Source organism: Carica papaya, chromosome 3 (genome assembly GCF_054855325.1).
Source record: "Carica papaya isolate Zhongbai chromosome 3, ASM5485532v1, whole genome shotgun sequence".
In the NCBI taxonomy this organism is placed as follows: domain Eukaryota; kingdom Viridiplantae; phylum Streptophyta; class Magnoliopsida; order Brassicales; family Caricaceae; genus Carica; species Carica papaya.
In genome coordinates, this window is record NC_142311.1 from 12,732,857 (window position 1) to 12,758,984 (window position 26,128).

At 34.4% G+C, this 26,128-nt stretch overlaps 4 protein-coding genes across 7 annotated transcripts; 1 reads left to right on the top strand and 3 right to left on the bottom strand.

Moving 5' to 3' along the window:
• Positions 1–2,003: 2,003 nt before the first annotated feature.
• On the top strand, positions 2,004–5,535 carry LOC110821753 (BSD domain-containing protein). Of its 2 annotated transcripts, XM_088215906.1 has the most exons (5): positions 2,004–2,269; positions 2,582–2,703; positions 3,929–4,026; positions 5,041–5,189; positions 5,304–5,535. In XM_088215906.1, exons 1-4 carry the CDS (start codon positions 2,074–2,076, stop codon positions 5,180–5,182), a joined length of 558 nt encoding a protein of 185 aa, XP_088072032.1. In that variant the 5' UTR covers positions 2,004–2,073; the 3' UTR covers positions 5,183–5,189; positions 5,304–5,535. The 2 variants fall into 2 exon arrangements, with proteins under 2 accessions (XP_088072032.1, XP_088072031.1); XM_088215905.1 differs by having other exon boundaries at positions 5,041–5,535.
• Positions 5,536–5,783: 248 nt separating this feature from the next.
• PUR5 (phosphoribosylformylglycinamidine cyclo-ligase, chloroplast / phosphoribosyl-aminoimidazole synthetase / AIR synthase (PUR5)) lies at positions 5,784–9,080 on the bottom strand. 2 transcript variants are annotated; one of them, XM_088215902.1, is made up of 8 exons: positions 8,543–9,079; positions 7,968–8,062; positions 7,790–7,891; positions 7,654–7,713; positions 6,975–7,147; positions 6,738–6,840; positions 6,445–6,603; positions 5,784–6,212 (listed from the first exon to the last, which is right to left on the bottom strand). In XM_088215902.1, the coding sequence occupies exons 1-8, from the start codon at positions 8,877–8,879 to the stop codon at positions 6,042–6,044; spliced, it is 1,200 nt and encodes a 399-aa protein (XP_088072028.1). In that variant the 5' UTR covers positions 8,880–9,079; the 3' UTR covers positions 5,784–6,041. The 2 variants fall into 2 exon arrangements, with proteins under 2 accessions (XP_088072028.1, XP_088072030.1); XM_088215904.1 differs by lacking the exon at positions 7,790–7,891 and having other exon boundaries at positions 8,543–9,080.
• A 2,897-nt stretch (positions 9,081–11,977) lies between these two features.
• Positions 11,978–15,453, bottom strand: LOC110821582 (cyclin-dependent kinase inhibitor 3-like). The gene is made up of 3 exons (XM_022051458.2): positions 14,565–15,453; positions 12,652–12,855; positions 11,978–12,469 (listed from the first exon to the last, which is right to left on the bottom strand). Exons 1-3 carry the CDS (start codon positions 15,119–15,121, stop codon positions 12,400–12,402), a joined length of 831 nt encoding a protein of 276 aa, XP_021907150.1. The 5' UTR covers positions 15,122–15,453; the 3' UTR covers positions 11,978–12,399.
• Positions 15,454–17,302: 1,849 nt separating this feature from the next.
• PRT1 (proteolysis 1) lies at positions 17,303–25,164 on the bottom strand. Of its 2 annotated transcripts, XM_022051531.2 has the most exons (8): positions 24,717–25,162; positions 24,215–24,243; positions 23,936–24,115; positions 21,539–21,661; positions 21,200–21,439; positions 20,911–21,105; positions 20,534–20,658; positions 17,303–18,004 (listed from the first exon to the last, which is right to left on the bottom strand). In XM_022051531.2, exons 1-8 carry the CDS (start codon positions 24,785–24,787, stop codon positions 17,633–17,635), a joined length of 1,335 nt encoding a protein of 444 aa, XP_021907223.2. In that variant the 5' UTR covers positions 24,788–25,162; the 3' UTR covers positions 17,303–17,632. The 2 variants fall into 2 exon arrangements, with proteins under 2 accessions (XP_021907223.2, XP_021907221.2); XM_022051529.2 differs by having other exon boundaries at positions 21,200–21,661; positions 24,717–25,164.
• Between the last annotated feature and the right edge of the window lie 964 nt (positions 25,165–26,128).

Below are 26,128 nucleotides of genomic sequence, written 5' to 3' on the forward strand. Positions count from 1 at the left end.
TATTTATTTACTAATAATGATTAATTTACCAATAATTATTAGTACAGTTAATTTTTTGATTTCAATAGGGATATATATATATGTGTGTGTGTGTGTGTGTGTATAGATTATATTTGTCCTTTTAAATTATTAGAATAAGTTGGGTAGTCAATTTTTTGCCTCCCATGCAATATTGGTTTCTTTTTCAATTTTTTGCCTCCCATGTAATATTATATATATATATATATATATTTTTGGTCAAATATAAATTTTAAATAGTTTAAATTCATTTAATTGAATTAAAAGTTGACATAATATTTATTTTAAAGTCCTCTAATCTTCAACGTTAATCATATTAATCCTATTAACTTCTTTTAATAAAGCCTGAAAATCGGGTTTTAGCCGTAATGCATTGATTAACGTTATTTCCTTAATCAAAATTCATATTTCTAAAAGATATCATTACTTACTTGTTAATATTAAATGATTACCCACCGGGTCGGGTGGGCCGGATTAAGGGTGATTGGGGAAGTGGGCCCGGTGGGTCCCATCGGCCTATTATTGGGCTAAAGGATATGATATCCCTTTCCTGTCCGGTTCACCATGAGCGACCATTTGTTTTGGTTTGATCATTCATGATTTTGGGAAAGTCAAAGTTGTAGCCTGGTCAATCGGGCCCATCACCGTCAACAAACGGAAACCAGTTAAAGGGTTTTGTCTTTAACTTGCTTCAAATAAAAGTAATTGATTGATTTATACTCCGTTAAAATACTATATAATAATAATAATAAAATGTGTTGGTTCGTATTAATTTAAAATACCCATTACATATTGAATTATTGTGTTTAAAAAATTAATAAAAATAATAATAATAATAAACATATATATATATATATATAGAGAGAGAGAGAGAGAGAGAGAGAGAGAGAAATTGATGATAGAAGAAAAGTTGAACAAGCAAAGAAGACGAGAAAGAAAAGAGTAAAAGAGTTAAAAGTAAGAATGACATGAATGAAAATCATGTGTTTATTGCACGCCTTGTGTTGTTGTTGTTGTTGTTGTTTGGAATGGAATGATCATGCAAATACAACACTATCCTCCACACTCATCCATACATAATAATAAATAAAGGCATCCTATGTTTTCCTTTTTATCATCATCATCATAATCATCATCTTCAATCCTTTCTTTTCTTCCCACCAATCATTTTACATTTTCTCTTCCCCCATATTTATTTATGAAATGTTGTGGAGTGAAGTATTCAAAAAAGGCTAGCCCAAATAAGTTAGAGGCTTAAAGGGTCAACAGCCCATATTTTATACCATACAATACTAATTCTCGACAGCCCATAATGTAATGTTCGTGGCCCAATACAATTATTTTTCAAGTATGTTTAAATTTCACTTCAATTTTTTATTATATATTTTTACCTGATTATAAAATATTCGTGATAATTTCGTTAATTTTCTTTTTCTAAAAAAAAAAAAATAAAACTTAGATGGAAGACTAACTGGATACAGCAACTCTAGTTAAAAGGAAAATAACCATCCACAATTTTTTTCTTCACCAAATTTATAGTAATTGAAAAGGATAAAAATATTATTCATTTTTTTTTACATATAAACTAATTTACCCTCAGAGATTGAATGCATGCTATAATTTAAGAAATGGAAGAGATTATTATTTTTTTTAAAAAATAATTTAATAAATAAATAAAATAAATTATTACTAATTGATTATCACTAATCAATGATATTTTTAAATAATAAATTTTATATTTTTAATAAATTTTAAACTTAAAACATTTAAATTAAATGCTAAAATTTTAACCACCAATAATTTTTACATTAAATTAGTTTTTAATTTAACGGACATTCAAATATTTTTCCTATCTTGATGAATGCAGATTGAGTGGAGGTATTCTTAGAATATATTTATGGAATTACTGATCAACCAAAAAAATAAATAAAAAAAAAAAATTAAATAGTACGTTAATTAAGGTTATTTATAAAAATTATTAACAAGAAATTTCCAAAAGCTCGTGTATTTGATTGATTCTCAGTAATTTCCCGCAAAGAAATCGAGCCCGTCGCCATGGCCTGGTCTTCATGGGTTCCACGCAGTGTTTCAAGGAATAGTTCAAAGACCAAAACCCCAGATCCAATTACACAATCCAACCTAACGTTTGAAGGCAAACCAGACGAAGAAGACGACCTTGGAGTTACAGACCAGTTAATTGATTATATAAAGTCATTTACTTTGGACACCTTCAAGAATTTCCCTCTTCAAGGTACTTGATTATCCCTCTTTGATTGATACTTGTCTCAATTCGAGCTTCGATTCTTCTGCTTAGATTTACATTGGTTAAGCTCTTCCTGCGATTTATTTGCAGCCAAATAGAACCCTTCTTTCTTTTCTCCTTTTGTTTACCTTCATCTGCTTTCTGACTTACTAAATGAATAAAGTTTAGATATAGTTAGGTAGGTTTCTTTTAATGGGTCAAATAGTAAATTAATAGGAACTGGGTATGGAAGCTAATCCGGCTTAGAACGTGTTGTAGGAAAGTTCATATATGATTATTTTCTTATCCAAATTCATGCAGATAATGAAGGAGCTACAAGTACTTATGATGATGGAACTGCAAGAAGTTCTTCAGCCAATGTGCGAAATGATCTCTCAGAATGGCAAGAGCGACATGCTGTACTTGTGCTTTCAAAAGTCAAGGTTTCTTCTTCTTTTTCCTTCTGTTCTTCGCCCAATTTTTGTTTGGGATTTTAATGAGCTGGCTAATTGTTTAGTAGATGCAACTTTTTGAGATTATGATTATAAAGAATTAGGCCACTTGGTATTTTGCTTGGAACTGGATAGTAATGAAATGTGTTTGGTTAAGGAGTGCCAATTTTGTAGAATAAGAATACAAGAAATATATTAAAAAAGGTTGGAATGAGAATGGTGTTCCAATTCTATTTTCAATTCAAACTAGGTACGTTTATCAAATTCATCTTCAAATAATTCAATATAGGAGTGGAGTTAGTTTAATTATGAATTAAATATGAAACTATGAATCCAATTCTACATATCATGGATATTTTACTAGTTAAGTAAATGATTTTTTTTGGCAGAATAGTTAAAGTAAATGATTGAAGTTAAGGATTGAACCGATTGAGTCATATATAAAACTATCACAAAAGAATGGCTATGAAGTATGGAGTCACGTGGTCAATAAAGTAGATGCTAATGTTTTGATCTTTAGAGTTCAGGGAATAAATTGTGGTGAAAATGGAAAGCAAGATTTTGATTTTATATCCATAGGAAAAAACAGTTTCTTTATAGGTGGCAATCTCCAAGAAAAGAAGATCACAATCAAACATTTGAACTTGAGATTAGAAACACTGATGCTTAATGTTGGAGAATTATACTTTTTATTGGAAATTGGTTGACTTTTTCTTTTCTATATGCAAGTTATATAATATATTGTATCTTACATGCAAAATTGAAGTACAGTGCATGTTGCGCTTAGTAGGTAAAATGATGGTGGAAAATGAACAGACTTTAAATTTGACTAGCTGGAAATCTGACCAAAATATTACAGTTTTGAAGCTTTAGAAGGGAATGATGTTAGTATGGGAGCATATATTTCCACTTTGACATTCAGTTTTCTATCTCTCTGCACAAGTGTCACTTCTTTTTACAACTGGAAACCTCTTCACTGTACCTTTTGGTTGCTTTTCTTTTTCTATTCTTACATTAGATGTCATCTACTGCTTATTTATGATGCTGTCTTGTATAGAGTAGTGATGTGCCTGCACACAAGTACTTGTAGGCTTGGTAGCTTCTTTAGTTCGATTTTCCTAAACTGCTAAACACTAGTTGTTGATGCCTTGTGTAAAAAATTGTTGATGCCTGAGGATATGCTCTTTAATTTTAAAAAGTTATTTTGTGTCTCCAGGAGCTTTCACAACTTAGGTTTAAGCTATGCCCTCGGTACCTGAAGGAGCAGCAGTTTTGGAGGATATACTTCAAAGTTGTAAAGAACCATGTGGTTGAGTAAGTTTCAATCATTTTATCATGATGTTTAGAAATGTATTACACGAATGCTGCACATGATGAGTTATCTTGTGGCCAAGGGTTGCTCCAGTGATGGCCCTAATTTTTCTTTCAAGCGTATCAAAGGATATATTGAGTCATATTGGCTCAGGTTTACAGTAAAGAAATAAGGCCATGCGGAAGGCTTTTGTGTACTAGGAAAAGCAGGCAGTTGGAGAAAAGACAATAGGTGTAGAGAATAAATAGTCTGATTTTTCTTTCTGTGCATCAACTGATATCTTTAGACCCACAGCCATGAGGTAAATTTGGTTAAAGAAATGAGAGAGGCTCTTGGATCTGGGCTACTAAATGTTTGGGTAACAGACAGGGGAGTTGGACGATTGCTTTTGAAATTAACTCTGAAGCTTCTGAATTTAGTTCGATATGGGAATATATTGGGTCGGTACTGCGGATATATTTTATTATCATTATTGAGTCTTTGCTCAGCTTGAATCTTCTTGTTTAGTTTATTGTCACAGTTGACTAGATCTACCTGTATATCGATTAGGAAAGAAGGTAAGGTGGTGTCTTACCATTTCCTTCATAGTAGCCTTTGTTAATGCCATGGCGGAGGCAGCTCCTGTATGTTAATAGCATCATTCACGAAATGTTATTGTAGTTTTTTTAAGTCAATTCTTTAAGTAGTCCTATGTCGTGCTAGAAGGTTTCTTCTCCTGGGTTTAGAACTAGAGACAAAATATGAACAACGACAGGAGGCATGATGTGTAAAGTTCTTGGTAAGTAATTTGAGTTCAGCAATTGGACAAAACTTTATCTGCCAACTTCCGTTGATGTTTTGCTTCCATTCATTTTCATACTTGAAGAATTTTTCTCTCAAGAATTAAACACAAATTAATTTTTCCCCATCCCCTTCCAAACTACACTGTGAGGCCATGCATTAATGTGAGCACAGGCATTTTTTCCTTGGACCATTAAATAAACACAACAATTTGACTCTTTTGCATTGATTCTCAGGTATGAGCTGCGTGCAATACAAGCAGCTAAAATCAAGAGGATGGCAATGGATAATGGAGAAGTCCCAGAGACCGTTGCTGCATATGAAGTTGAAATGGCAGAAACGAAGCAAGTAATGCATTTAGCACCCACAACTCCATAAAATCAAGGTCTAATTTTTTTCTCTGAAGTGGAATTACAGTCAGAACATACTGAAATGGCTTCTTCTTTGGTATCCTATAATGTGCCATTCATTTATTTGTTTTCATCTTTTGACATTCCAGTGAATCATTTGATAATTACCCAAGAGAATCTGGTATGGATTATAACATGCCAAGAGAAGTACTAATCTTGGTGTTGGAGTCAGTTTTTCGATGAGAAGCTGGTCTAGTAGATGTTTGAGACCCATGCTTTAACTCGATAAACCAAACTTGTAAATGAAAACATTTCACAATTTCCAAACACTTTGTTCCTACTCCGTTATAAAAATATCTATTAGGATATTTTCTTGGCTAAGTATTAGGCTATTTTCTTAATAGTTTGATTTACAGTTAGATCAAATTTGTTTTTTTTTTTTTTTCGTTGGATTTACATCTACGTGCGACAGATGAAAGTATCTTTACTGGAGCCTGTTTAATTTCACGTTCAAGGGTATGCTTGAAATTCCTTAAGGTATTTTAAGTAAAGAAAACTATAGATTTAAAATCTCCAAAAATAATATTGGTTAATTTCAGACATAAGCACAAAAAGCTAAAGCCAAATCATACCATGAAAACTGCCACATCTTTGAAAGAGTAAATCCACCCCAAGAAGTAAATACAGTAAACTGAGGGATCGTTACATATCAGTCTAGTTTAAGTATCAGCTTTGGGCATTTAATATAAATTAAACCCAGGCCTGAATTTAGAATAATGATAAACTTATAATGCATATTTTCTGGAGGTATTAAAAAAAAAAAAAAACAATTAGCCGAACACGTGCATCTTATCTCAACAAACATGGAAAATCTGACGGCACAGTTTCTAGTGATAACTCACTCCTTCTCCCTTTACAACCTCACCAATTCGGTATAACATGGAAGCTCCACCTTTCTCCTCTAGTATTCTCTTGGCAGCCTCTTGGCTCACAACTAGAACCATTCCAATTCCCATGTTAAAAGTCCGTCTCATCTCAGCTTCTTCTATGTTTCCTGCCTGAATTGGCAATAATTGCAGTATATCATAATAAAAGAACATAGCGAGGAAGATGCTTGGCAAAATAAAGCAACTACCCAAGAAGGAAAATGATGAATAAGAATAGCATATGATCTTAGATATGCAAAATCACTGAAATCCTTGGGTTATTGGGAAATATGATGTGATCCTTGAAATAATTTTTTTGACAGTCTCGAAATTTAATAGTATGCGAGAGGAAACTCTTTTTCACCTGTTGGATCCACTTGAACACAGCTGGAATTTCCCAAGAATCTCTGTAGATGAGAGCACCAAGGCCTTCAGGAAAAACTCGAGGTATGTTATCGGTAAAACCACCGCCTGTTATGTGGGCTATTCCCTTTACCCCTCCTTTGCTAATAAGGTCAAGCACCTATGAACAAAAGTATAGGTTTTAGATATAAACTAATAAAGTCAAGCACCTATGAACAAAAGTATAGGTTTTAGATATAAACTGACTCCACCTAAAATAAAAAGATATTAGGTGGCAATAGTTGATCAAATAACCTGCTTAACGTATATAACTGTGGGGGCCATCAAAGCTTCACCGAGTGTAAGTGCCTCACCAGGAAGTTGGTCCTTGAGACTTAGACCACTTCGAGCCAAAACCCTATAAAAATATGAAAACTGGTAGGTGAGTGACTCTAAATGATATAAAAATAAGTAACTGCAGAACTCTGAGTAATTGATGATGCTTTCAGGATGTAGAATGACAGTAAAAACAGTGGGACTCTCATTGCTAACCTCCTTACAAGAGAGAAACCATTGGAATGAACTCCACTGGATGGCAGACCAATAAGGACATCTCCAGGCACAATGGTTTTTCCATCAATAACTGAATCCTTTTTTACTACACCAACCGCAAAGCCACTGAGATCATATTCACCCTCTGAATAAAAGTCTGGCATTTCCGCAGTCTGAAAAGCACATATGACCATTAAGCATATCTATGAAATACAAAAATTATTATGTCCAAGTTGCATGGATAAAATAACTAAAAAAGGGGGAACCATCTAACTTCAAAATTTAAAATGTCTGCAAATTATGCACTTCCTATTTATCTGGTTGATCATAAAAGACAATATGGCAAGAAATTTGCACTTTAAAAAGCTAGCAAATCACATTATGTCAAGACATGCTATATGCCAAACAATCCCAACCTGAAGGTAGAGAACTTTATCATGCATGTCACAGCTGATCACCAAAGGAATTATATGAATCTGATTTTTAAGTAGTCTTGACTAGTGAAATAACCATAACTCTGTATGCATCACCTCCTGGCATCACGGCTGTAATAAAATTTTATTACTACAGGGCAAAGATTTTTTCATCCTCCGATTTCTCATGCTCCAGAATAGATATTTCATGATGCTTAAATTGAAAAAGCACCCATGCATATCCAACAATTATCAAATTGACATACCTCTCCCCCCAAAAGAGTGCATTCTGATTGTTGGCAACCATCAACAATTCCTTTGATAACCTGAATCAGAAGAAAATAAGTAAATTAACAATTAAACCTATCAAAGTTCTAATTAAATAAGCATCCTCATCTATACCTTTTCTGCAAGGTCGACATCAAGATGGCTTGTAGCAAAATAATCAAGAAAAAATAATGGCTTTGCTCCGGAAGTAACAATATCATTGACACTCATCGCAACCTGAGATGAAGTGCCTTAGGAGAGCCAATTTCAGGCAGGATAAAAGTATATAACTCGCCTTATTTCAAAAATTTACCAAATCAATCCCAATAGTATCGTGGATTCCAGTTTCAAAAGCTAGCTTAAGTTTAGTTCCCACGCCATCCGTGCCAGCAACAAGGTATGAATCACCTGATTATCGGGAGAAATTGATCAGAAACAGAGGAAACTCAAAAGCCAAAACACTGCAAATTTAAATGTTGGGACTTTTCCACATTTGAATTATTATGCAAAGTATGGAGAACACGATACACCAACTCCGAAGATTTGAATATAAAATGTCGATTAGAACTAGATCATCTTTCTATCCCTTGCTAACATAAACGAATAAGAAATTTTTTATGATTAAATTAATTTTTTTTTTCCCTGAAGAGAACCAGTTTGGAGTAGCTTATTTTCTACTCAAAGAGAGTTCATAACCTCTTAAAAGTTAAGTACCTTATAAACTCTTCTAACAGCTTATAAATTGGTTGGAAAGAGACTAAAAAAGTTCATAATAGTTGCTTATAAATTGCACCATGATATCATATATATATTTTTTATCTATCTCCAAACAGAGTGTGCATATTCAAAAATAAAAACTAATTTAAAAAAAAAAAGAAACCACCATACCCAGAGGGAAAAGACCACCAAAGCCACCAATTCCAGGAGCCATCTTGGAAATTCTCCTAACAAGCTCGGATCCTGCATCGATATCCACACCAGCATCCTTGTAAGTGAGGCCAGCATCCCTAGAATCGGTCTGAGACATGGAAAAGACGCGGGCAGAGGCAGCGGTTCTTCTCGATGTCAGTTGTTGGACACAAAGCGCAGGTGGAGACGGATGGCCGAGGGAGAAAATCTCGAGCCGGGAACATTGATGGGCAGCGGTTGGTTTGCTACAGGAAGACCGGAAGGAGGCAGCAAAGCATCGAGAAAGCTCTGCGTTTGCAGCGAAGCTGGTGGTCATGGCAGAAAAGGATGAATCTTTTTCAAGTGAAGACGGAAAGAAGGAAAATTAAGTGGTGGGTCTGGGAAAGTTAAGCGGCGGGAATTAGGGATTTCAAGGGAGGAAGCTCTGAGTAGCTAAGCTGTTGAAAGAAGTTTTTCTTCTCTTCTCGTCATTTCCACTTGTGCTGCAAATTAAATAAAATGGCAAACATTAATGGGGTTATTTACTCCTAACCTCTCTTCAGTATTAATAAAAAAATTTTAAATTGAAATTTGAGATAAACAAAATAATATTTCATTTTTTAAACAAAACTGGGCCGAGGTTTTTCTCTGGTCTTAAAGATTTATACAATCGAATTAGAATATGATAAAAAAAAAAATTAATGTAAAAATAATGAGAAGTAATTTTATCAACATTCATAATTAAATTTATAAGCATTCAAAATTGAACTCTTTGTAATTTTAAAACAATGTTTCAGTTTCATTTTAAATGTTCTACGAAAATTATTTTTTTTTTTACCATTGTTTGGGGTGAATTTTTTTAGTAAATTGTCAAATACTTGTTGACTGGCTTCTCTCTAAAATAAAGATGAATACTTGTTAAGAACTTCTGTAAACTCTCACTAATTCTATTTACATTTGAGATAGCAGAATAAGCTATATATATATATATGTACCATATATATACAAAACTAATTAAAAATAATTTTGGCCAACATTTAAATGGGCTTGTTTGCGACCACAAATATGGTTTTATAATCTGATTCCAAATCTTAACCCACATGCTTTTGGGTAGGAAAGAATTGTAAAACCCATTTACACATTGTCTAAACCATGAGCATATACATTTATTTACATGTTTCATTCACACCCATATCAGAAAAAACAGAGATTGAATATGGTGTAAAATATATTTGTTTTTTTTTACCTTGGATTTTTAACCTAGGGTAATCTTTTATCATTAGCAGCAGAAAAGAAATGAGAAGAGAAGGCTGGAAGCCATTTTAAGTTCTTGAAACATGCAATATTTCCGATATGCAACTCCAAGTTATGACACAAACACATACATACATACACTGGCCATTTTGGCGCATCAAAAAGGAAAAAAAGAGGATTATTTAGATATGAATCTGAATCACTGAGAGATGAAACAATGTCTTGTCTGAGATATTTTATTTAGAAATGTAGGGCTACTGAAACTTGCAGCAACGAAAGAAGGAGGTCTCTTGTTCTTGTCATTTTCTAACATATATATATATATATATATATATATATTTTTTGGTTTTTGCCGACAATCCTCCATTCCTTTTTGCCCCTCTGTGCAGCAACCACAACTGTGTAATAATTTTTGTTTTCCTGGTCTTTTTGAAGTTATTACTGACTAAATTCCAAATCCAACAAAGTCTTGATTCAAATTCAATGAATGAAAACTGGGAGTTGATGGTGAAGATTGGAATCCTAGGTTCTTATAAATATTTGAAATTTATATCTATAGTCGATTACAACTCTACAATATGTCTGGAAATGATTTATTTCAATAATGTTTTGCAATCTTTGTACTTGGCTTTTTATGGCCCTGGTAAATATTGTAATCTATATTGGATCCCTTTTTTGTTTTTTTGAAAATGTGAAAACAACCAAATTCTGTTATCTTAATTTCCTTCCAAAATCAAACCATTTCTTTTTCTTTATTTTTCTTAAGAACAAAAAAAAGATGATTAATCAGCTGGCGCGAATCTGATTTCAGGCATATCATACTATTGTTAAATGATTTTGGTTTAAATTATGACTATTGCTTTTGGGCTGAGTTATTTTTTCTACTTTTATGTCAAATTAATCTTTGATCGTTGGACTTTTTAACTAAATTACTAAGTTAACTGTTACGAAAACATAGAAGCCCCCCCCCCAAAAAAAAATTAGAGCTTTCACAAACTTAATAAAACAAGTTACTTGGTTGAAATAAAAATAATGATAATTTACTGCCATATTACCCACCAACAGTTGAAACCCTGAGTCTGTGGACATGTATAAATTTTAGAACTGAAATGGGTATAAACGACTTGTCCTCTTCGCGAACCTACACCGCAGACTGCCAAATTTAAGCTTGTGTAGGACTTTACCTATTTTGAAGGTTGGTGCAGAGTAATTTATTAAAGAAAAAAAAAATGAAGAAAAAGAAGAGAGAGGGGACGTCATGAAATCTATGTTGAATATATGTTAGATATAATAAACAATATATTATGATGATTGACGATGATGCCTTCTCTCCTTTACCATGTGAAAAGGCTTACACTCACTCACACAACAGACCTCTCTCTGTGTACAGTCAATAAATGCCCACTTGAAGATCTGAATCTGAAAGCAGCTTTTATCCGCCACTACGTCCACCCCCATAAACTTTTACAACCAAGAAGAGAAATTTAGATATATATATATATATTTTTTTTTTATAATAAAAATTCAAGTGTCAGCAAAGCAGAGAGCCAGAGGTTCCTGTGAAGTGATGATATGTATTTTGCTACAGAACAAACTCAAGACTGGTAAAATAAACCCCACCGCCCTCTGCCTGACTTTTGAATTTTTCTCCTTCAACCTCAATGTGTCATAATCTAATGGGGGGCCAGTTCCCCATTCTACAGACAGTCCATGATACAATCATATTTAGATATATCAAGACAAGTGTGACCAAACGGGGAACACCAACTTCTCATTATTCACCTACCATTAATCTCAAACATGTTACTAATACAATTGTCTAAATTTAGAAATCAATAATAAACAGCTCATTCTCAACCAAAGAATAAATCCTGATGGTAAAAACAATACAAGTCATGTATCAGAACAACATAACCGCCTTCAGTTAATTTAAGGAAAACTTATAATTGAGCATGTTAAACTCAAGAAGAGTAATTTGGAGTAAGTCAGTCTCAAGTGTCGCCGATAAATCGGACCACCAAACCACCGGCACCGGCCACAACAGGTCAAAAACAAGAAGCGCCATATATTAGTCTTGCATTAGATTTAGAAGCTGAGAAACATCACCATCAAAGCTCAAAACCTAAGAGGAATTATGAATTGCACTAATAAGAAACAGACAAAAAGACAATAAGACACCAATATTAAATGAGTGAATTTATTTCCAAAGAGCATCTCCTTACTCGTCCCTACAAGAAGTACTATGGACAACAGCTATGGAAAACAAAGGTCAAGTAGATATTCCAGGCCACAAGAGATTACAACCATGCTAACTTATCTAAACCACCCAATTATCCTTCTCCCTCTCATCTCAAATTATTTTCCACTTCTTTTCAATTCCAGCAACAGATATTGGGTTTGATATTTGTTAGTGTGTAATTCATCGGCTCTGTTGTATGTTACAGATCTTTAAATTACACATCCTCGAGAGAGCTTCATTTCTCTTTACGATGAAGTTGAAGGGTGCCTACCCCACTTCTTTATGCTTCCTTTGCTATCCCAGACATAAAATTAATGGAGAAGTCATCATCGGGCAATAAAACTCAGATGGGCAGAATCTGCATTCATGGAGACACTTGCACCCATTCATAACGTCCTGGAAGGGGCATATCATTCACAATGTCATAGTTGTACCTGCAAGATCCCACCAACAAATTAATCAGATAAGGGGTGCCCCTCTAACAAGAGACCCAATTTGGTCCAACGCTTGAAACTGCATCAAATAACCTGCATTTCTGATTACTGGCATTTATTGTGTATCCTATCATGAAGAAAAAGTCCATATGGGAAATGAAAGGAGAATGAGAGCAACATACTTATCCATGAACAATCTCTGCTGTTGCTGCTCTGCATGTGAAAAGAATTCCTCCATTTCGTTCGCTGTTGGGATAATTCCCTGCATGTCAATCCAACCTCTCTGAGAAATTGTAACTGAACTCACCCGCCGAGTGCTAGAACCAGGGGCTACCATGGTGTCTGAACCCCTTATCAGGCTACATGGCGTGCTTTCTCTAGTGCTCCTGTGTGATGCACAAAAATTAATTGACTAGTGTCATTTTACATGATTCTCCATTGAAAACAAAATACTAATATCACCAAACGAATATTTTACAAAAACCTGTATTTTGACATTTATTAACTGTACAAAATTAGCCCAAAAAAGTAGTACAACCACAGATCAAAACATAACAAACGTGTGAACTAATACTAGTTAGGAAGGACAAGAAACAAACAAAATGAAGCTGACAGTTATTTATAAAGAAAAACTCAAATTTGACAGGCAATCGCATGCATTACAAAGGAAGAAAATGGGAAAGATTTTGTCACGTACTGGTTGCCCCAAACAGAGTATCCCACATATAACATATTTCAGTCTGTAACTAGGCCCCATGAACATGATATGTCAATGCTAGGAAAAATGAGGAACAGCAGTTATTGTTGGTATAGCAAAAAACAATATCCTCATTTTTTCACTTTATATAGATCTCATCAGTTTAAAAGCACCAGACATCTTAAAATAAATCTAGAAAAGTAAAATGGAAGAAAATTACAACCAAAACTAATCTAAGTTGCGATGAAATCAACTAAAACTGGTGTCTTAATTAGGAAAACGAATCTGCAGATAGAAATGAGAGGTACTATATAATTAAATTATCATGTATGAAAGACATTATCAATCTTTTAAAGAGAGAGAGAGAGAGAGATAAACAACTTGCAGTATTAGTAACTTTGCAGGCCGATGTTGCAGTAAACAACTGTGTACTATTCATTAAAAGAACCTCTCACTGGTCACAACTCACAAGCCTCACTGCCCTTCAATATACTAGAATATTAATATTCATTCATCACGGGATGTGAATACACAGAAAAAAAATCATAGCAAAAGAGACCCTTCAAGAGAAAAAAATCTCTTTGGGAAATTATAACATATAAATTCACGTATATGATCGGAGAACAGTGAAACGCACATTTCCTAACTAAATCTACGTTCTCGTAACACCAAAAACAAAGGAAACTTGCACAGCTTAAATAAAATAACTCAAGAAAAGATTCCAGTTAGAAAAGCTGCAAAGATTCAAGTCCGGAAGAATGGGAGGCCAAAACAAATCCTGAAAGGGAAAAGGAAGCGCCACCTTCAAAATTTAGGACGAAAAACAAAACTGCATGCCGGTAGCGAACTTCTCATTATGTATCAAGAAACAAATGGAAATAAAACAGACATTTTTAAACTTCAGGAACCCGCTAATGAAAAGAGAAATACTGTCTTCATTCCATTTTTAATTTTGATTGCAGAACATTTAGTGGGAAGACCAAGAAGATAATATCAAAAATGGCCCCTAACTCTACCTCAAACACTCAAAAAGGAAACAAAGAAAGTGTTTTTAAGTTCATTTAAAAAATATTACTAAGGAAATTATTTTTAAAGAAGAAACTTGAATATCCAAGGAAGAAAACACAGAAAACCCACAAAAAGCAGACACCCAACAAGATACAGAAAGGGAAAAAACAATCCATAAGCCCCAACTCACTGTAAATGAACCATAAAGCAGCAAAAGAAAAGCACATGACGTTTTTAAGTTACCTATCTGTAATAAAAGCAAAAGGCACCAAGTAACAGAGGAACACTGAAAAGTTAATTCTCTGATGCATCCTTCCTCATTCAGAGAGAAGGGAAACGCAAGTGAAAGAAAAGGAAACTTCAAGAGACAGACGCAGAGAAAAAGGGTACCTGTCTCTGGCTTCGGAATCCAAATTGTTCTCTCCAAAAGAAGCCTCAATGCCAGTATCCTCCCCGTCTTCTACCTCATAAAAGCCCTCACTACTGCAATTATTACCATTAGCACCCACCATTTTCTCTTTTTTACCAGAACACCCCCTACCCTCCTCACTCACCGAAACCGAAGCCGACATGCCTGACGTCATATTCACGGAACCCAGACTGAGCCTGGAGGCAGCCCTAGTCCTCCGTTTTGATAGAGTGTCCTCTCCGCCACAATTACCTAGCGCTTCCCCTTCCGGGTTTTGCTGCTTCTTCTGTTGGTGTTTGTGGTGTTGCTTGGTTTCAGCGAGTAATGGAGGCTTTTCAAGGCGGCGGCTCCTGAGCTGGAGATAGGAGAAGGAGGAGCCATCTGGGGTTGTGGGTGGGGGAGACGAAGAGGCAGAGTGGAGCCTCTGAAGAGCTAGGGTTTTGGCGGCCCTGGTACGAAGGCCTAAGGAAGTGGGTTGAGAAACCTCCATGACAGCCACGTCACCAGTGATTTTAGATTTCTTCATGTACTTGCCCATTTGCGGCTCACAGAGAAAACGTGTATGGCTTCTGATTTTGGTTCAGATTCTGGTAGTGGTAGCAGTGAAATGAGAATGCAAATGACTGTATGCTTGGGCAATAATTTCTTCCTTTTGTTTTTTCGAACAAAGAGGTGATGAGCGAAGGACGCGAAGGAAAACGTGAGAGGGAGCAGGGGAAATAAGATGAGAGGAGCCTTTAATGGCAGAGAGAGAGAGAGAGAGAGAGAGGTGGAAAAAGGAGGGGGACCAACTTTGTAATCTGAAAGGAGACTGTTGATAGAGAGAGGGAGAGAAGAAAGTTTGAGACAGAAGGCTGGGGTTAAGGGAACAGTATCTGATGTCATATATATATATATATATATATATATATTTATTATCTACTGCCCTCCTCCATTTTTAAGTCTGAACTATTTTATTTTTATATTTATTTATTATTAAAATTATATTAATTCATAATTATTTTCTTTCACATTTTTCTTTTCAGTATTATTATCTAGAAAGCTGCGTTTAACACCCGTTAAAATTTAACTGTCGAAACATAAATTAAAAACCACCTTCTTCACTCTAACGTTCAACTCCGGACCTCCATCTTCACTAACTCTTCGCCTACATGTAATAATAAACACACACTTTCCTTTGTCTGAAACTAAAAATGGAGTCTCCAAACTCTTAATAAATTAATAAAATTTTGCCCCTAGCATCATAATTTATGAAAAATTAAATCCTAATTAAATTAACCCATAGTGAAACTGCCGGAAGAATGAATGTGGTAGAGCTTATCCACGAAAGCAGCAGTGTGGGGATTGTAAGAATGAAGAAGACGGTGAAACCATAAAATAAAAACAAAAAAGTACAGACTCGTCTTCTTTCTTCTTTCTTCTTTCAAGTCCAAGTCAACTTTCCAAACCATTTTAGTCTTTGGTACGTAGTAGCCTTATATGGTACTCTTGATGTTTAGATTTTTCCTTTTTTTTTTTTTTTTTTTTTTTTTTTTCTCTAAGAGTTAATATTTAAATTTTAGTTATTTAAATTATACAGTTTTAGATAATATATATTTGAATCATCAATCAAAAGCTGGTAATGATGAATCGATGATAATTACCACACAACCCAACTTTCTTTTAAAAAATAATTCAATTTTTTTTTTTTTTAAATTTTATAAAATAAAAAGTGAAGGGTTTAGGAGGGTAGCATTACCAAGATGGATTAGTGGTAAGATTTTGTGTTAAATGCACGATTATCAACTTAATGTGGTTTATCTTAATCTTAATTAATTAATTAATTCCATCCAACAACTCCATCGAATCTTTCCCGCCTAAAATATCTTTTTCCTTTTTTTTTTTTTTGCTTCTTTTTTGCCGCGTCCTCTCTTTACTCGCATCCGGTCACCGGTAAACGTCTTTTGCTCATCGGCGCGACTCCGACGACTGGCGGAGGCCTCAGGTTGATCTCCGACTCATCAACAGCTCCATTTCTGCAAATCCGAAATTCGTGTGTTTGTGTTAAAATTTGATTGTATAAGTGCATTTAAATTCAAGAGAGAATTAAAACATAGATTTGTTTAAATTACCAAGAGGAAAAAAAAAAAAAAAAAAAAAAAAAAAGAAACCTGCCGTACAAATGGCAAAGGTGTGAAGTCGGAGGGGGGGCCAATCATGACTCTGCTCGGATCTCGACATCTCTTCTCCCCCCTAAAAAAATGTACGACTTAATTAATCACATAAAATCTTTATCTCACGTCCTCCCGCCTTTTTCTGCACTACCTAATTACGCCACGCGCTCAGCGGCGTTTGCGTCAGGACTCCCCAACGCCATCACCAACTAGGGAATAGGGGTCTGCCTACTGACACAACCTGCAATTTCAGGATAATTTCAACCAATCACGGAGCGCGTGTGGAGTATATCTCCTTCCTTACCCGCAAAACTTCGTTTTCAACCGAACGCGAAAGAATTCACACCTGGAAGACCTCTTTGTAATTTTCCTCTGAATTTGAATTTACAAGTATTTATATTTTGATTACTAAATAATTAATTAATTAATTAATTTTATCAGAAATTTGTAGTTGAACATTGTAAAATATGCATATTTGCTTTGATAATTTATCATAAAATAAATAATATATAAATATGCATAAAATATTTTAATCAATATATATATATATATATATATATATAATATAACTAGAAACGAAATTCACCCTCTCTGATTCCGTCTTCATCTATACATGAGTTCACGAGCTATCATCAGTTTACGACTATACTAGCTCCAAATGAGCATAAAGGATTACCAGATCTTCACAATGCCAAAAAAAAAAATAATACAAATAAAAATAAAGGATGATTCCATGGATACTCTGCAACTCACTGAACTGCAGTGCAATTGTTGAGAACAAGTGAGCTAAAATGGTGCCTTGAATTGCTGCAACTTCACTTACCATACTAAAGATTTACAGCCACTGTCCTCAAATGTGCTCAGACCCGAGAGAGAAAATGCTTATGCAGATCCTTCTAACTCATCTCTGAATCGTTTTCATCTGCATCACCACCTGTGTTCGGAAATAACTCATTTAAATCGCTCCCAACAGTCTCTTCAGAATTGCTCAACAAACCGGAAGGGTAGAATCCACTTTCTAAATTCTCTTCAGTATCATCAGGGACAATAACGGTATACTCACCCCCTAAGGGTCCAGCCACCACCCTCAACAGTAAATTCTGAGGAATCTGCTTCTTCTTTGGCTCAAACCTGTGTTCTGATGTATGCTGCTGATTGAACCGACCTGGAAGTTTAGAGGAAGTATTATAGCAATCTCCACAGAGATCATAACCTATTTCTTCCGTGCAATCTTTACATTTGTATCGATCTCCAATTATTGGATACATCTGCCAAAATGAATTCATATATTAATGCTTTTGTTACCTTAAATCAACAAAAAAAAAAAATAGACTTCTGCCTATTATTTTGTTTAAAGTCTGACACATAAGATAGAAGGAGATATCATTTAATGGTATGGGATGAGAATAAAAATCGTTGCATCAAGGTGATTTGGGGTGGAGATTGTTCATGGATATGAACAAGGCACTCGAGGGCAAGTGCCTTTGGCAGTTCATGAAAGAAAACAGTACTCTTTGATTCTCAGAATGCCCCAAATGTGTATGGTTTTTTTATCAAAAAAAAAAAAATAGTACTCTTTGGAGAAGGGCAATCGAGACGAAGTTTGGTACAGTGGATAGAGGATGGTATACCAGAACTTTGTCAAGACTGCATGGGAAATGGTTCTGGAAGAAAATTTGTATGGGAATGGATAAACTTCAAGGATGTATCAGCAACGGGAGAAGAATTCGTTTCTAAACGAATTGTTGGTTTAGGGATGGAGCACTTAAAAGATCAATTCCCTCAGATTTTTGATACTGTACGAAACAAAGATATCATAGTTGGTGAGTCATTTAGAATCATCAGGGGCTCTGGAATTGCAAGTAGACTTGACTAGAAACCTCAATGATTGAGAGGTTAATGAGTATGGGTCCCTTCTTAGCTCTACATCTATAATCTATTTGAATGAGAGCAATGATCAACCAACTTGGAGTTTGAGAGCTGAGGGTACTTACACGGTAAAGTTTCTTTACAATTACATGGTTAAGAATGATTCAACAGAAGTCAATTTCCCGTACAAGCAAATTCAGAAGAAGAGTGCTCTGTCCAGAATAGCTTTTTTTGTTTGAGAAGCAGGGACAGACTTATAATTACTATTTACAAGCTAATGAAAAGGGAAAAGATTTTGGTGAATGAATGCTTCCTATGGAAGGGGGTACACGAGAAGTCTTGCAATCATTTTTTGTTGTGATGTTTTCCATCAGCATATAAGTCATGGACCATCGGGTACAGGTTACTGGGGATCAGTGGGATTGTGTAAAGAAAGAAATAGGAGAGCATTCTAAGGGGGTAAAAGCTGACTTTGATAGTAATAAAACCTTCCATAGCTATAATTATCTTATTATCAAATGAAGGGTGCTATAGTAATTTTCTAATTGTTAAATTTAATACTAAAGTTTAACAATAGCGTGATAAGTGTGTAATAGTTATAGCTACAAAGTCTGTTCAATTTCAAGAATATAAGTGATTTCTATAGATTATATCATCAGGGGATTTCCAGTAATTTGCCTAATTTTATTCATGTAATCTGCTTACACACTTGTATGCAAGCTCTAGAATCTAGACCAAGCTTTTCCATTTGACCAGGACCATAACTTCCTAAATGTAAAAAATTTTTAATGACAAGAATTTCCTATTTGATTCCAAAGTCCAAATTACATAAAATTATTAAGGAAACTTCTAACTAATTAAGTAATTATGCAGTAGGGCTCTAAATTTCCTAAACTAGAAAGACAGTCTGCTTACACATTTGCAAGCAATCTCTAGAATCTAGACCAAGCTTTTCCATTTGACCAGACATAATAATTTTCTAAATGAAAACTTTTTTTTATGAAAAGAATTTTCTATTTGATTCCAAAGTCCTAATTACATAAAATTATTAAGGAAACTTCTAACTAATTAAGTAATTCTGCAGTAGGACTCTAAATCTTCTAAACTGGAAAGACAGGCTGGATAGATTCTGGTTTCTTGCTCTTCTCATGGGTCCCACATTTTAACGGATCATTGTGAACAGATCCCTTGAGGGAGGGAGTGAGTTTGATGTTTCTCTAGATAGGAAGGAAGGAGAGAGAGAGAGAGAGAGAGAGAGAGAGGGAGGGAGGAAGGGAGGGAGGGAGGGAGAGAGAGGGAGAGGGAGAGGGAGAGGGAGGGAGGGAGGGAGGGAGGGAATTTGATGTTTCTCTAGATAGGAAGGAAGGAGAGAGAGAGAGGGAGGGAGGGAGGGAGGGAGGGAGGGGGAGGGGAACAGTTATTGCTCTAGGAAGAATCAAAGTACTGGGAACGGTTATTGCACTGGGAACACTTATTGCTCTAGGAAGACTCATAGTACTGGGAACGGAAACATGGGTTTGCTCATGACTTCTCATAGTCGGCTGTTGTTCGTAGTTTGATCAAGAAATGGCTTTCTTAAGAGCCACTAAAAGAGTGTTCATTTTCCATTCCATGGGGGAGGGAGAGGGGGAGGGGGAGGGGGAGGGGGAGGGGGAGAGCGAGCGAGCAAGAGCAAGAGAGAGAGCGAGAGAGAGAGAGAGAGAGAAGTAAACGTGACTGAAATAACTAAAATGGGCATCATTAAAATGACTTATCAAAAAAGGACTGATAGAAGTATTGACCTTAAGAAGTTCCTGGCATTGTTTGCTTACCTCCGGTGGATGCATAACAGACAAAACATTTTGTGCAGCATTTAAGGTTGCTTAGACATGTTACCATTAACAGGTATCAGCACAAAATTCAAGGAAAAAGAGGAATTTAGAATTTACCCCACAAGAGTCACAACCAAACCCACTATGAATGCTGGACCAATGTAATTTCTCCATATCTTCCCACCATGGCGGATTATCATTTGAGGAGATAGATATACTTTGTTGGCCATCTTCCATGGAACCTAGGAGAAATCAGCATAAGAAACCATGCAAAAATGAAATATGAGAACCATAAACATCAGTGAAGCCAACAAAAACACCCTAACATCCAGTTTAGCATCACCAGTGAAGGAGAATAGTAATTTTGGCAAATATGTCTTTCTATCATCTTTGATGTTATGACACTGGAAATATCATAAGCAACAAAAAGATGGCACAAAGTAAACTAAGGTGGATTGTTAAATCAGTTTGAAGTGCTAAACAATGAGACATACAACTAGCAGTGTCATGCTTGATAAGGACTTCTTTGACAGCATCTCTTCTCAATGAATATTCCTTGGGGAACTTTTCTTCCAAGAAATGATCAACCTCCAAACAAACTTTTGGAAACCTCCTTGGCTCTAAACTACAACATACTTGACATCTAAGCATTTCATCAGTGGGGTTGAAAAGACAAGCTTCACAGTAAACTGGACAGCAGGAAATAAAATCAGTTTAGCAAGCATCAACAGAAATATTCTGGCTGCAGTTATTACTGAACTTAGAACCAAAGTGCATGTATACCATGGCCACAATTAAGAACCACGGGATGAAACAGCAATTGCTTGCATGCAGCACACAGCAAATCAGCAACTGAAATCTGCTCAGGTATCCCATTAATCTTATTCTGACATAACTTGTTTCCTTCAATAGATCTGGATTTGATTGCTTCAGGTCTTTGTTTTATATCAGGCAGAGAATTGTCTTTAACCCTTGAACCAGATTCCGATTGCTCAGCATTGGAACAATGTTGGCCACTTGTTTCTTTTGACGAACAAAATTTTTGTATTAGCATCTTAAAAACAACACAAAGCTGCAAGCAGCCACAAGACAGAGGACCTGAACATGAGTTGGACCCAAAACCTGCAATAGATGGATCTGCGGATTTTCCAGATTCTCCTTGGCTATCAATTTTTTCATTGGTATGGGGTTCACATGCAGGGCAGTCAAACCGTGGAGAGAAAATGTGACACGCTCTTTCTTCCTCTGGAACATGGACAAAATCAGAAATTAACAGAGACACCTACCAAGTAAGCCCAGCCTATATCTTTTCTCCATACTTTTTTGTATATAACTACACATGGGGTGCTATGTTTAAGATTGCTTATTTGCTACCTATAATCAGCTTTAAACATCTTACTCCAGTTTACTTATTTGTTAACCCTACTTAACAAGTTCTTAGAAGTGACTTAAGTAGTACAAAAATAAGCACACTATTCTTAACTTTTTACTTTCTTATCTTTTCCCTCATAAATTTACTTAAAATACCTATTGAAATCCACTCAGAAATAACAATTTGTAGATAATAATATAGGTTATTAGGTATTTGTAAATAATTACTTATTTTACATTATCTTTTTTACTAAAAGACTGCAATTCTTGCCAGAACATAATAGCTTATTTTTTGAATAAGAATCGATTTACAAGTAACTTAAAGCAATCTAATGCTTTAGGTAAATTTCTTTCAACAATCCCAAATAGTCTCTAAATTAATCATGCAATAAGAAATGACTTAGCTAGAGTTTACTGACAGATGAGTTTATTGACAATCAGTCGTTTCTCTTTAACTTTTGCCTTTGTCACAATGCCTCCACACCTTCTTCGTCATTCTAAAGGTCAGTCATCTTGGAATCTGTTTTTCCTAGAAACCTCAATGATTGTTGTACCATCGATACATGTTCGTTAATCTTTTTGAGCCTTTCAACTAAACCTTATCGAAGAATTTGTTCTTTAGATTCTTCAGGTGTTTACACTAACAAATCTCTTTTACATACCTCACTTAGGATCCTTCAAAACATGCGTCCGTCACAATTTTTTTTTGGCAGCTGAATGCTTCCTTCAGGTAAAAGATTTTGTTTGGAGAGTTGTTCTTAATAGATTTAGCTCTTTCTCCAAACGTATGTTATGCATTATTGGTGGGCTAGGTTCCATAACATTCTTTTCTTGCATTGCGAGTGTGGCCTAAAGGTTATGGGCAAGATTTTACAATATTTTGGTGTTAAGTTGGTCTCTCCTCCTCCTCTTGAGTGTTTCATATCCTTCCTTCTTTGTGGTTTTAAGAAGACCAAGAAGAGGATGCTTTTGAGAAGAGTTCTTTTTATTGGTTTATTGGCGCTTTGATCGGAGAGAAGTGCTATATATTAGAGACTTTTTGTTACCCCATTCGCTTCTTTTGAACATGATGAACCTTCTGAACTTGCATTGGACTAAGGCAAATGGGTATTCCAAAGATATCTCTTTGACTATTTTGCAAAGACATTGGATTGCAAATCTGTATTGATTTCGATTTTAGTTCTCCCTAATAATGTATTTTTTCATTAAAAAATTAGTTTGATGATGACAATGCTAATGATGATGAAATAAATAATGACATTGATATTCTGTCAACTTTTTTATTTTGATAGTACTTGTGTAATTTGTTTTAATTACATGTGATGTTGTTATAGACTCCTTTGTGGTTCGCTCTTATTGCAGAAAAGAAAATAAGAAGCTGGATATGATTTAGATTTATCTTATTTTAAAAACCTGTCTATTAGTTAAGAAAACTTATCTCTTATTTATGAATTAATTTTTATTATATGGTTAAGGTTTATCCTATTCTAAAAACATATCTCTTAGTTAAAAAAATTTATCTCTTATTTAGGAATTTAATTTTTATTTTGGAGACTTATCTCTTAATTAGGAATATCTTTAACTTATTGTTTTGAGAAGCCTAAGTAATAAAAGTTTCCTATAATGTAATGCATCTAATCCTATTTAAAAGACTCTAAAATTAATAAAGAGATAAGCAGAATTATAATGACAATATAGGGATCGGAACTCTCTCTAATGAGGTCCAAGGTGCCAAACTCCCTTTGATGAGTTTGGAAATAATTCACAATAGATCACTTAAGGAATCATAACAAAGGAAAGAAGCAACATCCGGAATCAGATTATTCGGTGAACCGCCCAGTGACAAGATCCTGGTCTCAAGAACATAACAGATGTTTATAGTTTTCTGTAATTATTTCATAATTTTTACAGCTTTAATTCTTTTAGTAAGTAAATAAATTGAACATGCAAAATACAGTTTGATCAATCTGATACTTACCTATTTTATGAATGTTTATTCATATCAAATTGATCGTAAGTCAATTAAGCTAATCTAACTTGTTAGATAAACGGGTTAACCTGTAACAAAAATAGTTCAAATGCGAGTCCAGAATCATGAAAAATTGTTAAATTGGTTGTGTTTGTCTCTGGGATAGGTGTCAACCTTACCTAGAATACTGTCTTCTCTCTTCTTATAATTGACAGGATACATCTTCATGAGCAGGAAGTGAAGCATTTGACAGATGGATGGGAAGTGATCATAGGGATGCCTACAGATTGGACAACGGGACTCACGCCGACCACTCATTGATTTATGGACACACCAAAAACATGCAATGTGACCACAAGCTGCAAACAAAAGTGAAAAATAAACTGAGGATAGAAACGTGAAGACAAACAAACTTATAAGAAATTCTTGTTTTTAATTTAAACAATTATGTCTCTTACCCAACACTATGGGCTTGTATAGAAGCTCCCTGCAATCAACAGAAAGTAAGTTCAGACTCAATATCATCCATTAGTTGGCAAAAAACGAAAAGAACCAGAGAGAACAATATATAAAGCCACAAAGGGTAGAACCCTCTTATTTAAATTCTTTGCTTATGAGAAGAACTAAAACCATAATAGAGTCAATCTAGCAGAGACTTTCCAGAAACAAACCGGGTTGCTTCTCTCGCCAATTCTATATATCACCATTTGGTAATTACCAGCAAAAGTAAACTAAGCAATAATCATGAAAAACTGACTAAAAAATAATCATAATCAACTAGCTTTCACAATTTATCTTATCATACATAACAACCAAGTGAACAGATATTGAAAAAAAAAAAGACCAGAAAGCCCGAATTTAAGAGGAAGAAAACATTTGTTGTTGACGAATAGTTGCAAACCACGAATGGAACATAAAACATCAAATTAATGAAGGATAGTGCAGGATTAGGGAACTCACAAGCAAACGCAGCAAAGAAAGGAGTCCGATATTTGCTCCGATTCGATTTCTTTTGATCTTGGGTCTTCCATTGAAAAACCTCAATCGAAAAGGGTTCAATCAGTCGATGATAAATGAGGAGGAGTTCACAAGCAAACGCAGCAAAGAAAGGAGTCCGCTATTTGCTCCGATTCGATTTCGCTTAATTTTGGGACTTCCATTGAAAAACCTTAATCGAAAAAGGGTTCAATCAGTGGATGATAAATGAAGAGGAGTTTGATGAAAACGTACTGAGTGCACAGTTGACAGCCAGCAATATCAAAAGGATAAAAGAGGAAAACGGGAGAGAGAAACGGGTCGGGTTGCGTCGTGGATCAACAGAAGGTGGCGGTGGGTGACTGCAGTGCCGACTTATGATTCTATTAAATTCTAAACAGATGCAGCTAATTTTAATAACACACACACACACACACATATATATATGTATGTATTTCTGTGGATAAAATCAGAGAGTTGGAAGTTAAGAAAGATATAATCGATTTATTTTTGCTTGGTTATAAACCATTCGGAGTGTTCTTTTATTTAGTAGGTAAATACAAATATTTATAAATATATACCTTTTTACATTTTTATGTATTCAAAAATAAAATTAAAAAAAAAAAAAAAGAATTGAAAATTTTTTGAGATAAAATTTTTGTATTTTATCTTCACTAAGGTTGTTTAAGCTTCCGTTTCCTAATAAAACATAGTATTAACAAAATAAGAAGATAAGTAGATATAATAATTAGGCTAAATTTTATTGGTTATTGTAGATTTAATAATAATAAATTATTGTTTTTTAAAATTAATTTCGTTAATTATAAAATTGATTAGATAACAATAAGTTATAAACTTGTTGGTTATTTTAATTGTTAATGATTTTATTAATTATTTTTAATTAAACTTGATAATTGAAAAAAACAAAAAAAATCATCTGAATCCAAACCAAAATGTTATCATCCCTATTTTTACTAATTATTAAGTAAATAATTACTACGCTACAGGATTAATACTGAAATATATGATGAGTTTTTTTTTTAATGGATTGGGAATATCCTTGTGTCAAATGAAATGTTTTGTATTCAGTTTAAGAAGTTGATTAAATGATTTTCAAATCTCCAACAGCGTGCCTTGAATGGAAAGTGTCCTGACTTTTAACTCAGTTTTACTTTGAATGGAAATAATAAGTCTGAAAAGAGAACTACAAAAGCGTGGTGGTTTAAGGGATGAAAACTAGTTACTGGGCTCTGAAGGATAAAAAATTTATATTTCAGTAAACAAATTTCATTTAAAATTTTAAGTTGTTGAAACAATTTTGTAATTTCATAAATAAAGTTTTAAAAAAAAAATATTTTGAAATTAAATTACAATATGAATAAAAATTGATCCTATCT

What these genes read in the sequence shown, in the direction of transcription:
- LOC110821753 (XM_088215905.1), top strand. Translation starts at nt 2,074, where the DNA reads ATGGCCTGGTCTTCATGGGTTCCACGCAGTGTTTCAAGGAATAGTTCA. An exon ending in TTGTGCTTTCAAAAGTCAAG is followed by an intron (nt 2,704 to 3,928) that starts GTTTCTTCTTCT and finishes TTGTGTCTCCAG; the next exon opens with GAGCTTTCACAACTTAGGTT. An exon ending in GTAAAGAACCATGTGGTTGA is followed by an intron (nt 4,027 to 5,040) that starts GTAAGTTTCAAT and finishes ATTGATTCTCAG; the next exon opens with GTATGAGCTGCGTGCAATAC.
- PUR5 (XM_088215902.1), bottom strand. Translation starts at nt 8,879, where the DNA reads ATGACCACCAGCTTCGCTGCAAACGCAGAGCTTTCTCGATGCTTTGCT. An exon ending in GCACTCTTTTGGGGGGAGAG is followed by an intron (nt 7,148 to 7,653) that starts GTATGTCAATTT and finishes TGTGCTTTTCAG; the next exon opens with ACTGCGGAAATGCCAGACTT. An exon ending in GGTTTCTCTCTTGTAAGGAG is followed by an intron (nt 6,841 to 6,974) that starts GTTAGCAATGAG and finishes ATATTTTTATAG; the next exon opens with GGTTTTGGCTCGAAGTGGTC.
- LOC110821582 (XM_022051458.2), bottom strand. Translation starts at nt 15,121, where the DNA reads ATGGGCAAGTACATGAAGAAATCTAAAATCACTGGTGACGTGGCTGTC. An exon ending in GATTCCGAAGCCAGAGACAG is followed by an intron (nt 12,856 to 14,564) that starts GTACCCTTTTTC and finishes TGCATCACACAG; the next exon opens with GAGCACTAGAGAAAGCACGC. An exon ending in CAGAGATTGTTCATGGATAA is followed by an intron (nt 12,470 to 12,651) that starts GTATGTTGCTCT and finishes GGGATCTTGCAG; the next exon opens with GTACAACTATGACATTGTGA.
- PRT1 (XM_022051529.2), bottom strand. Translation starts at nt 24,787, where the DNA reads ATGGAAGACCCAAGATCAAAAGAAATCGAATCGGAGCAAATATCGGAC. An exon ending in CAAGCATGACACTGCTAGTT is followed by an intron (nt 20,659 to 20,910) that starts GTATGTCTCATT and finishes GATTTCTCCTAG; the next exon opens with GTTCCATGGAAGATGGCCAA. An exon ending in TTGGTTGTGACTCTTGTGGG is followed by an intron (nt 18,005 to 20,533) that starts GTAAATTCTAAA and finishes TCATTTTGGCAG; the next exon opens with ATGTATCCAATAATTGGAGA.